The sequence below is a fragment of the Narcine bancroftii genome, chromosome 5 (assembly GCF_036971445.1).
Source record: "Narcine bancroftii isolate sNarBan1 chromosome 5, sNarBan1.hap1, whole genome shotgun sequence".
Classification (NCBI taxonomy): Eukaryota; Metazoa; Chordata; class Chondrichthyes; order Torpediniformes; family Narcinidae; genus Narcine; species Narcine bancroftii.
This window is the reverse complement of record NC_091473.1, coordinates 212722105-212733698: the sequence shown is the minus strand read 5'-3', so window position 1 is coordinate 212733698 and position 11594 is coordinate 212722105. Positions and strand designations below refer to the sequence as shown.

Below are 11594 nucleotides of genomic sequence, written 5' to 3'. Positions count from 1 at the left end.
GGTGGGGGAGGTTGTAAACTTCACACAGACAGAACCCTTGTCTCCAGACCTTGACCAAGGGGACAAACTCCACACTTGACAGGAAACCACAGTCTCTGGATCCCAGCCCGCAGGGAAGAACGTGCAAACTTCAGAGAATGTGAGCATCTTGTCGCGGATCCATGGGGGGTGCGTGCAAACTCCAAAGAAATTGGGGCTCCGATCCATGACCCACTGAGAGAGCATGCAAATTCCACAAATACATAGAATCTGAGACCCTGTTCTCTCACCAATGGTGCAACTCCCCACCCCCAACTCAGAGGATCAAGGCCTCTTGTACCTAACCAGTGGGCAAACTTCACAGTCAGAGAATCTGAAACTCTGGTGAGATGGAGGGAGGGATTACTATCAGTGGGGACACAGTGACCCCGGAAGATGGGGATTTAACATCAGTGACCCAGGGGGAGGGGGGGGATTCATGTTAGAGAGGACACAGTGTCACTGCGTATAAAATCTTTGTGTTTTTTTTTTAAAAAGTGTCACAATTACATTGTAGAGCACAGTGCTTTGGGAAGAATGGGGATGAGTTAAGGGAGGTGTATTGGATGGAGGTGATGAAGGGAGTCAGGACACAAGAGATGGAAGAAAGGCTAGAGAGAGCAGGAGGACAGGGAGGAAGACAAGAGGAATGGAGCCAAGAGAGGACATGATGAGGGAGGTGATATGAAGGGAGGGTAGTGGGGAGGTGGATGGAGGAGGGAGCAGGTGGGAAATGACAAAGCATATTGGGGAGACCAGGGGGGCTGAGGAAAGAGGGAGAGCTGGGTGCCATAGAGGAGACAGGGAGAGTGGAGAGTTATGTCCTGTTTTCTGCTGCTGGCCCTCTCTCTGTGTGGGGTCTCCATTACCCATGCCTGTCCACAGGGTCCTCGACCAATCAGCGCCTCCGGAAGCCTGAAGGAGATTGAGAGAGATGAAGCTCGCAGGAGCAGAAAGGGGACATGGGGAATGCCATGCAGGGAAGAGTGAGCAGCAGGGGGAGTAGCCGAAAGTACGATAGGTCAGGATTTACCTTTCTTCCCCCTCTTCTTCCCCTTGGGAGTGAGTTTCCGCCTCTTCGCTGCACGTCCCAAATCCTGCAGTAGAGAAACAGTGGTTACCTTGGGGAGGGAGGGGTGATAAGGATGGGGAAAGGGAGGGGGGTGATGGAGAGGGGAGGGGATGCAGGGTGTTGGCAAAGGGCAAGAGGATAGGGTGAAGGGGCAGAAGGGACAATGTGGAAGTTGGGACTAGGGGAGAGGGGTGGCAAGTAGGAAGGACGGGAGGGCAAGGAAGGGGTAGAACGGAGTGGGAGAAAGGACAGGGGGTGGGGTGGAGTGGCTGGGGATGAAGGAAGAGGGTGTGGGGACAGGGACAGGCTGCAGAGTGGAGGGGCCAGAGGGGGAGGGGTCTGTCTCACCATGTCTCCTGTAAGGGCGGAAATGCTGCGGAAGTGGGTAAGGGAACCCAGCTGGGAGGTCATGGCCAGAGCACGACTCTTTCTGGAACGTTCCTTCCGAGGGACCGTGAGTCGGACCATCATCGACTCCTCATACTGCACCCTGTGGAGCGACGGGACATCACAGAGCATAAAGGGTGTCCCTCTCCCCATTTTCTATCCTTAATCGCCCCCCTCCACCCCATCAGTTATACCTAGTACTAGTGAGCATCCTGGTGCTCCCAATGCAGGTCGTAGGATAGACATTCCTCCTGGACCTTCCCCCCTCCACTCCCATATGTCCTGCTCCTGTTCCTCCTTACATCCCTTGGTGACCTTGCCACCCAACCCCCCCCGACCCCCCACCCCCATAGTGAAGAACCTCCGGCTAGTCCTGTCTACCACACCTGGTGCAACCCTGGCCCCCTCCCCACTCCATTAATCACACCACATACCGGTGAGCCTCCTGGCGGTCCTGGTGCAGGCTGTGGTACTGCTGTCCCTCCTGCACCTCCTCTGGACCCTGCCCATACTGTTCCTGCAGCTCCCGCACCAGGGAACTGCTGAGGGCCCGGCGCTTGGCCCTCTCCAAGGCTCGGCTCTCCCGCTGCTCCGCTGTCTCCTCCAGCTCTGTGGGAGGAGTGGGAGAGAGAGGTTAGCTGGACAGGGAATGGGGTCAGCAGAGGAGGGATATGGACGTCTGGGGGGGGGGGGTGCGTGCAGGAACTGACCATAGTGCACAGGGACCAGTCGAGGGGGCACGTAGACCTTCTTTGACGTATGACTGGCCTCCTTCCTCGAGGGTTTCTGCTCTTCTTCCTCCTCCTCCTCCTCCTCATCTTCCTCCTTGGCCTCGTCCAGCTACAAACGAAACACAATAACATCACAACACCTTTGTGGAAGGGGGAAAGGAGACAGAAGAGGGGGTGAAGGGGTAGATGGATTTGGCAGGTGAGAGAGGGTTAAAGAGGACTGTGATGAGATGTGCAAGGAGTTGCGGGAAGAAGGTTAGGGAGAGGTGGATGAGGAGGTGGAGAAGGGAGGTGATGGGGAGCTGGAGGAGGGGAGTAGGAGGGAGATGAGCAGGGGTGAGAAAGAGGGTGGGGAGGGGTTGAAGGGCAGATGGGAGGGGGTTTGGGGGTGCAAGGGAATAGGACAGGTAGGAGGGGGCCAATAGGAGGGATGGTGAAGGGCTGAGGGGTAGAAAGGGATGAGTGGTACAAGGAGTGTGGGGAGGAGTAGGGAGTGAAAGGTAGGGGCGAGAGGGTCAGGGTTGGTTAAGGGGAAGGGGTGAGCGGTAGGAGGGGGTGGGGAAGTGAGGGGTAGTGAAGCGGGGGGAGATGAGGGGGAGGCTCAGGAGTTTTCTTGTTCCCTAATGCATCCACAACCACTCTGTCCACCTGTTCTCACCTTGCTGATCAGGTTGCCTGGATTCGCCTTGAAAGACAAAGGGTTCCTGTCACCTGTGAAGAGTGAAGATGTGGAGAGGAGGGGGAGAGAGGCAAAAGTTAAGGGGAGATTGGGGAGGGTAGGGATGGGTGGGGACAGGTGAAGCCAAATGGGTTGTGGGGGGTTGTTGGAGAGGGGTGGAGGTGAGCGAGAAAGAGTGTGGGACACAGTGGCTGGGGACGCAGGGGCTGGGGACGCAGGGGCTGGGGACGCAGGGGCTGGGGACGCAGGGGCTGGGGACGCAGGGGCTGGGGACGCAGGGGCTGGGGACGCAGGGGCTGGGGACGCAGGGGCTGGGGACGCAGGGGCTGGGGACGCAGGGGCTGGGGACGCAGGGGCTGGGGACGCAGGGGGAAGGGGTGAAGTCCCACATACTCAGAGTCCCAGTGAGGGTAGCTTTCACCAACTTGTCGATCTGGTACCGGAGCTTGTGCTCAATAGGTCTGATCTTCTCCAGGACCTGTGAATGAGGTACAACTATTGTTGAACATCAATCCTTCCCCTCCATCAACTCCATACAAACATCATTGTTCTCAACTGCTGGATCAGATACCAGCCTGTGACCCATTCCTGGGGACCTGTTATTCTACATATAAACCTCCTGAACCCCTGGATCAGATCCCAGCCTGTGACCCACTCCTGGGGATGGTTTTTTTTTAAAAAAATATTTTGTTTTTGATAGAAATTTAAACACACAATACAATCTCTTCCAATACCAGTACAACATCCAGAATCTGTTTTTATATCCCCCCACCTCCCTTGCCCTGATACAACTCAGTCTAAGGACTTATAAATTACACAGATATGAAAAACTCAAATACTGGTGGGGTCAACAACCCCGACAGAATCCTAGGGTAAAGCCAAGGAAGGAGGAAAAAAAAACAGAACATCCAAGGTAACCAAATAATCAAAGGTAAGGAATAAAAAGAAAAAAATGACTAACACAGCACGTCGGCCACACCATGTTACAAATCATTGATCCCAATCATGACCCTGCTGGGATGGATTGTTTCAGTACCCTTATTTTGAGGGAGATAATCATATCTGCAGACCCATATACTACATTATTTCCTCCTCAAATTGTTCATGATTTTCTCCAGGGAATAAATACAACTCTGCATTTTCATATTCCATCGTGTAATATTTAGTTGAGAGTCGGATTTCCATGTGACTGCTATACATTTCCTGGCTACTGCTAAGGTGACCTTCACAAACTGAATTTGCTATTTGGACAGTTTGAAACACACATCCATAATGTTCCTCAGAAGGTACAATTCCGGATCTTGTGGAAAATACACCTTTAATTTTTTTTTCAGAATGTCCCCCAGGTCCTTCCCAGAAGGATTTCACCTTTGTGCACAGCCAGGTTGGAGATGAAGGTTCTAATCACCACACCACACATAAAGCACATTTTCCAGATATCTGGTTTAGATTTATATAATTTTTGAGGTGAGATAGTTTTTTTGGGGGTTTTTAAATTTTTTTAAATTTTTCACACTATGAACCATATTAATCAAAATACACACAAACATTTCCCTCTTGAATATACAATGTCATTTTCTCCCCTTTTCCCCCCTCCCTCCTTCCCAACCCCCTCCAAACCCATTACATGTTCAACATATACAATACAATAAACCCATTAAACAATGTCATCACACAATGAAAATAAACAAGAAAATTGTGTCATCTACTTTTACACACTGGGTCAGTTCACTTCGTCGTCTTCTCATTCCATCATTTTATGGGATGGAGGTCCACAGTAGGCCCTCTCTGCTGTGTTCCATGTACGGTTCCCAAATTTGTTCAAATAATGTGACTTTATTTTTTTAATTATATGTAATTTTTTCAAATGGAATTAATTTATTAATTTCCATGTACCATTGCTGTACTCTCAGGCTCTCTTTTGATTTCCAAGTTGACATTATACATTGTTTTGCTACAGCTAAGGTTATCACAATTAATCTTTTTTGCGCTTCATCCAGTTTAAGGCCTAATTCTTTACTTCTTATATTACTTAGAAGAAAGATCTCTGGATTTTTTGCTATGTTATTTTTTGTGATTTTATTTAATATCTGATTTAGATCTTCCCAAAATTTTTTCACCCTCTCACATGCCCAAATTGTTGTTCCCGTTTCCTTCTTACAGCGAAAACATCTATCTGATACTGTTGGATCCCATTTATTTAACTTTTGGGGCGTGATAACCAATTATATTGTAACATGCGTAACCTCGTATTTATTATATTTCTCATAATTCCGGAGCATAACTTTTCCCATATTTCATTTTTTATCTTTATCTTTAGATCTTTTTCCCACTTTTGTTTGGGTTTATAGCTTATTTCATCATTTTCTCTCTCTCTTGCAGCTTGATGTACATGTTTGTTATAAATCTTTTAATTATCATTGTGTCTGTAATCACATATTCAAAGCTGCTTCCTTCTGGTAATCTTAGACTGCTTCCCAATTTGTTCTTTAAGTAGGTTTTCAGTTGGTGGTATGCAAACATTGTACCATGAGTTATTCCATATTTGTACTCCATTTGTTCAAATGATAATAAATTATTTCCCAAAAAACAATTTTCTATTCTTTTAATTCCTTTTCTCTCCCATTCTCTAAAGGAAAGGTTATCTATTGTGAAAGGGATTAGTTGATTTTGCGTCAATAATAATAATTTTGGTCGTTGGTAATTTTTTTTCCCCTTTCTATGTGAATCTTCTTCCAAATGTTGAACAGATGGTGCAGTGCTGGTGAACTTTTATATTGCACCAGTTTTTCATCCCACTTATAAAGTATATGTTCTGGTACTTTCTCCCCTATTTTATCTAGCTCCATCTTGGTCCAATCTGGTTTTTCCCTTGTTTGATAAAAATCTGATAGGTATCTTAATTGTGCTTCTCTATAATAATTTTTAAAGTTTGGTAGCTGCAAACCACCTTGTTTGTACCATTCTGTTAATTTATCTAGCGCTATCCTTGGTTTCCCCCCCCCCTTTCCATAAAAATTTCCTTATTATTCTCTTTAGTTCACTGAAGAATTTATCTGTTTAGGAAATTGAAATAGGTATTGTATCCTTGGGAAGATATTCATTTTAATGCAATTTACCCTTCCTATCAATGTTAGTGGTAAATCTTTCCAATGTTCTAAGTCATCTAGTAGTTTCTTCATTAATGGCTGATAATTTAATTTGTACAGATGGCCTAGATTATTATCTAGTCTAATAGCTAGGTATCGGATTGCTTGTGTTTGCCATTTAAATGGTGATTCTTTTTTAAACTTTGTGTAATCCACATTATTCACTGGAGGTGAGATACAGTTGATGCAGGAAATTGTATTGCACCAACCTGTACCTGGCATTAATAACTGCTGTCATGCTGTCCAGGCGCAGGTCTGACCAACACCACTCGTGGATTGTTGTGGCCAAGCCCATCTCCCACTTCTCCTCGACCTGTGTAAGCCCGGCTTCGGGCCCTCACTTTGGAATATAAAATACATCATAGAAAAAAAACTTATGCACATTCCCCCTTCAAATTAGAATCTCCATGTCGCTACCCATGGGCAAGGTCATAGATGGTCCCAATTTGTCCCTCAAAAAAGATCTTAGTTGCAGATAGCAGAAGAATGATCTATTGGAAAAATCATATTTATTCCTCAATTGCTCAAATGATATGAGCTGCCCTCGATACACCGGATACATTTCTGGCACCAGATGTCCAGGATCGTATTGTCCAGAGTCAAGGGTATTAAGTTGTTCTGGGTCAAAGTGTTTTGGGAGATATCCCCATCTTCAATCCAATACATTGATTTATTTTTTGCCATATCTGAAGTACATGCTTCAGTGTGGGGTTATCAGTTTTCTTTTGAAATTAATTTAGTGTCCTATTTATATATAAACTCTCCTTCTATCTTTTCACCTACTGCATGCAGTCCAATTTGTGCCCAGGAAGGGGGGCAATGAGTGAGGTGATAAATCTCGCCTGGGCTGACCAATAATATTTTTTGAAATCTGGTCATTTTAAACCCCCCAATTTTGGGAATCTATTATTGAAAATATTCTACAAAAATAATTGCCTACCGTTCTGATTTCCACTAATCGCAGTACAGTGGGCTCATCCCTCAGGCTCTGCCCCATCAGCTTGCGGAGAATGACGTAGGTCAGGTCCGACAGGTACATGCCCAGCAGGTGGTTCTTGAGGTAAAGGATCGAGAGCCCCTATACGGACAAAGGCCTGGTTAGTGGCCAACCCCACTTCTGCCTGTGATGTCCTGCCTATTGGGACCCCATTGAGGGTTACTGTCTGGGTCTGGGATTGCACCCCAACACCTTTCGGAGCAGAATCATGCCATTCGGCCTAATGAGATTCCCGCCTCCACAACCCCCCCCCCCCCCCCCACCGCCCAGTAAAGGGTGAGGCTGTCCCTGAGGACTGGGGCAAGTTCTGGTCTCCACAGCTTTTGGATTCTGAAAGTAGATATGGGATGGAGATGAGAATTGATTGCTTCTCCCAGAGAGTCACAAATCTGGGGAATTCTCAGCCAGAGGAAGGAGAAGCTGCCTTGTTCAATGTATTTTGGAGACAGGGAGATGTTTGAGAACAGAGGGCAAAGGGGGCTGACTGAGACCATGGCCAGATCAGCAGGGGTCTCATCAGAGGAGCGAGCAGATGGACCTAGGGGCCTCTGCTACTTTTGATGTGACCAGGAGTAGGCCCTTTGGTCCACATATCTGTGCCAGTCCCGGTCCCCAAATCAAACTGACCCCCTGCTGTCTGCATGTAACCCTCCACTCCCTGCAGGTTCGGGGATCTGTCTGAAAGCCTCTTCAACACGACTGTTGTGTCTGCCTCCCCCACTGTTCCTGTCAGCTTGTTCCAGAACCCTCCCCATCTCTCTGTGTAAAAATGGACTCCCACATGTGAGGCTTTTACCCTGGGGTAAAGATTCTGACTGCCCTCCCCCCACTATCAATCCCCTCATCATTTTATAAACTTCCATCAGGTCTCCCCTCAGGCTCTGACACTCCAGAGAAAAAAACCCAGGTTTATCCAACCTCAACTTGAATCCAGGCCTCATTCCAGTGAACCTCATCTGTCCCTTTTCCAAAGCCCCCACACCCTTCCTGTAATGGGGCAACCAGAACTCCCCAGTGGGACACCTGGGAAGCTTTCTCCCAAATCCATCTCTGTGACTACATCCCAGATAGTCACCATCCTTCCCCACCCCACCCCACAGTACAGGGCAAGCTGAGATTGAGGCATCTGAAGCACCTCAGGAGCTGATAGCTCCCTGATTGTGTAATGGAGAGTCCAGATCCGGGACCCCAGTCACCACTGGAACAGACAGGAGGCTATGCTAGAGAATGGGAGGTGGATCCGCAGACATGGTGTCTCTGGAGGGGGCTCCCTCCTCTCTCCGGTGGATTGGGTGCCAGGGAAGAGGCAAATCTCTGCATGCCATTGCAGACTGTGTTTGTGAATGTGACAACAGAGGCACTTGCAGGCAGTTCAACACAACTCCACCACTCTCTCTCCATCACAGCTCTCACTTCCTCACCCTTTCCCTCCCACCCCATAACAGCTGCCCGTCCCTACCCATCTCCTCCCATCTTCAGAGCTCAACTCTTCTCTCAAATCTCCCTACCACCAGCACTACACAACCCCACCCTTCCATAGGTCACCAACCTGGGTGCTCGGATTCTCGACTGAGACCTGCAGGGCCCGGCGGACGTGGGCGGTCACGGCAGAGAGCTGGGGAGAGGGAACACAGTCAGGGCACACCTCGGTGGTAGCAGATCATCACTCCCTGAACTTCTGACCTCCCACTCCTTCCCTTGCACCTCCCCTCATTCTCTTGCTCCTCCCCACATCCTCTCCCATCCTTTCCCATCCCCCTCATCCTCCCTATCCCTCCCATCATCCTACGTCCTCTCCCATGCCTTCTGCCTCCCCATCCCTCCCTCCCTGCCCCCTCCTCCATCCCTCCCTTCCTCCTCTCCGTCCCTTCCCCTGCTCTCGTCCACTCCATCCCTCCCAGTTCCTTCTTCCTCCTCCCCTCCGTCACTCCCCTCCTCCCACCCCCCTCGCCTCCCCCTCCCTCCCCCCCCCCTCCCTCCCCCCCCCCTCCCTCCCCCCCGCCCCCCTCCCTCCCCCCCCGCCCCCCTCCCTCCCCCTCCGGCTCCTCATTATCCTTTCCCGCCCCTTCCCTCGTTCTACCCATCTCTCTCGTCCTCCCCATCTTTCCCCTCATCGTCCCCACTCCGCCCGTCCCCCACACACTCTCCGTCCTATTTCCCCGACCTCTCCACACAGGGCTCTCAGCGCCGCCTCCATAATGACAGCCCTTCCAGGGAGCCGACTGGAAATGAAGGAGGCAGCGGAACAGAAATTCTGTCGATGAGGCGGAGGAGTCGCAACGGAGGCAGCGTGCCAGGGGCGGAAGTGACGTAAAAGACAGACTGGCCGGGATTGGCGCGTGGCTGGCAGGCACCAGTGACGTCATGTGGGCCCGAGCGGGAGGGTGGGAACGAGCGTCCGTCGGACAGCGCCTAAGGTCGATGGAGGATGGCGCGGGTACCGATCACGGGGCTGAGGGGGCCGAAGGGGCTCACCCTCGGTCAACGGTTCGAGGGAGACATGTGGACCCTTGGGCAAGCACAGACCGAAGGGGCTCGCCCCGTGCCCATGGGACCATAAAACATCGGAACAGATATCGGCCGTTTAGCCCATCGAGTCTATCCCGACATTCGCTGACGCATTGCTCGGCCTTCTCCCCATAACCGTTGATGCCCTGGCTAATCAACCTATCAATCTCTATCTTAAATGCACCCATTGACCTGGCCTCAATCATCTGTGGTAACAAATTCCACAGATCATCCCCGCGCACCCCCCCCCCCCCCCAACCCAACACCTCCTGGCTGAAGAAATTCCTCTGAATCTCTACTAAGTGGATACCCTTCATACCTGAAGTTGTGCCCTCTTGTCCGAAGCCCTTTTTCCACTGGCACCCTGTCCCAGGAATTTACTGATACAGGATCCAGTGGAAAAGGGACACAGTCCGAACTCCAGCGTCAAATGACATAATTTCACGTGGGGATTAACCGCTTCAACCCTTACTCATATCCCTGATGTTTGCTGGCGTGCTGATAAAACCAGTGGAGAAGGGACAGCAGAAAGTCGCCCATTTCCAGTTGGAAGGTTGAACACTCCGATCCTCGAGGACAAATTGTGTTCAGTGGAAAGGCAATTAGTGTTTCAGTTAAGGGTGGCCCAATGAAAACAGCACAAAGAGCTTCCTATCCCGGGACACTGCACAGCCAATTCACTGGGATGCCAGTGGAAAAGGGACTTCTGACTCTCCCACCATGGGAAACAACCCTTGTACATCTACTCTGTCCATTCCTTTCAAGATTCCAAATGTTTCACTAAGCCCCTTTTCCACTGGCATCCCAGTGAATTAGCTGTGCAGTGTCCTGGGATAGAAAGCCCTTAGTGCCATTTCCACTGGGCCACCCATAACTAGGACACTAATTGCTTTTCCACTGAACACAACTCATCCCCGAGGATCAGAGTATTCTACCTTCAGGTGGAAACAGGTGACTTTCTGCTGTCCCTTTTCTACTGGTTTTATCAGCATGCTGGGACATGAGTAGGGGTAGAGGCGGTTAATCCCCTGCATGAAATGATGTCATTTCACATTAGCATTCGGACAATGTTCCTTTTCCACTGGACCCTGTCTCAGTAAATTCCAGTTCATTCCAGGGACAGGGTGTCAGTGGAAAAGGGTCTACTGATATCCACCCACCCCTCCCCCCATTCTCCTAAATTCCAATAAATATAAGCCAAGAGCTGTCAACCATTTCTTATATGATAATCTTTTCATTCCTAAAATCATCCTTGTGAACTTCTGAACCCTCTTTAACAATAGCACATTCTTTCTCAAATGAGGACCCCAAAACATTTCACAACACAGATGTTTCTCAAAATCATTTTAAAAATCTTAACTCGAAAAAGAATACCACACCTACCATTTTTATAATTAAATGTTGAATACACCATGTTCAATGTTGAATACAGAGACTGCAACCATGGTTGAGTCAGCAGCGTAGAAAGTATGCTGTACACTACTCTCAGGTCCAGAATCACATGAGAGTAGCGTGCTGCATATCACAAATGTGGGGACACATCAGAACTCAAAATCAGAAGTCCGGATTCGAACCATTGTAACTTTGAAAATTTGTAAGTCAGACCATCGTAAATCAGTGACGATCTGCACTCCAAATCAGGTATCACAATTGCCTTATAAAACCTCAACGTCACAATCCTGCTCTTCTATTCCTTTTGAAATTAATGTGTTTGCCTTCTTCACCATTGACTCAAGCTGTAAGTCAGACCATCGTAAATCAGTGACGATCTGCACTCCAAATCAGGTATCACAATTGCCTTATAAAACCTCAACGTCACAATCCTGCTCTTCTATTCCTTTTGAAATTAATGTGTTTGCCTTCTTCACCATTGACTCAAGCTGCAAGTTTATCTTCATGGGTATCCTGCATGAGGACTCACATCCCTTTACACCTGGGAATTTTCTATTTTCTCCCCATTTGGAAAATAGACTGCCTGTTTATTTCTATCAAAATGCATGACTGTACACCCTCCAACATTTCATTTGCCACTACTCTGCCCATTCTCATCTGT

General features: G+C 48.8%; 1 protein-coding gene across 1 annotated transcript; it reads right to left on the bottom strand.

Annotated features, from left to right (window-relative positions):
* Positions 1 to 487: 487 nt before the first annotated feature.
* On the bottom strand, positions 488 to 9392 carry ngdn (neuroguidin, EIF4E binding protein). Its single transcript, XM_069941081.1, has 10 exons — positions 9198 to 9392; positions 8583 to 8648; positions 6977 to 7114; positions 3281 to 3365; positions 2867 to 2919; positions 2188 to 2317; positions 1912 to 2086; positions 1439 to 1580; positions 1052 to 1115; positions 488 to 933 (listed from the first exon to the last, which is right to left on the bottom strand). The coding sequence occupies exons 1-10, from the start codon at positions 9228 to 9230 to the stop codon at positions 917 to 919; spliced, it is 903 nt and encodes a 300-aa protein (XP_069797182.1). The 5' UTR covers positions 9231 to 9392; the 3' UTR covers positions 488 to 916.
* Positions 9393 to 11594: the final 2202 nt, after the last annotated feature.

Excerpts from the sequence above, each read along its gene's own strand:
- ngdn (XM_069941081.1), bottom strand. The coding sequence starts at position 9,230 with ATGGAGGCGGCGCTGAGAGCCCTGTGTGGAGAG. Across the intron at positions 8,649-9,197 it reads TGAGAGCCCTGTGTGGAGAG|CTCTCTGCCGTGACCGCCCA; the intron begins GTCGGGGAAATA and ends CCCTCTCCCCAG. Across the intron at positions 2,087-2,187 it reads ACTGGTCCCTGTGCACTATG|AGCTGGAGGAGACAGCGGAG; the intron begins GTCAGTTCCTGC and ends CTCCTCCCACAG.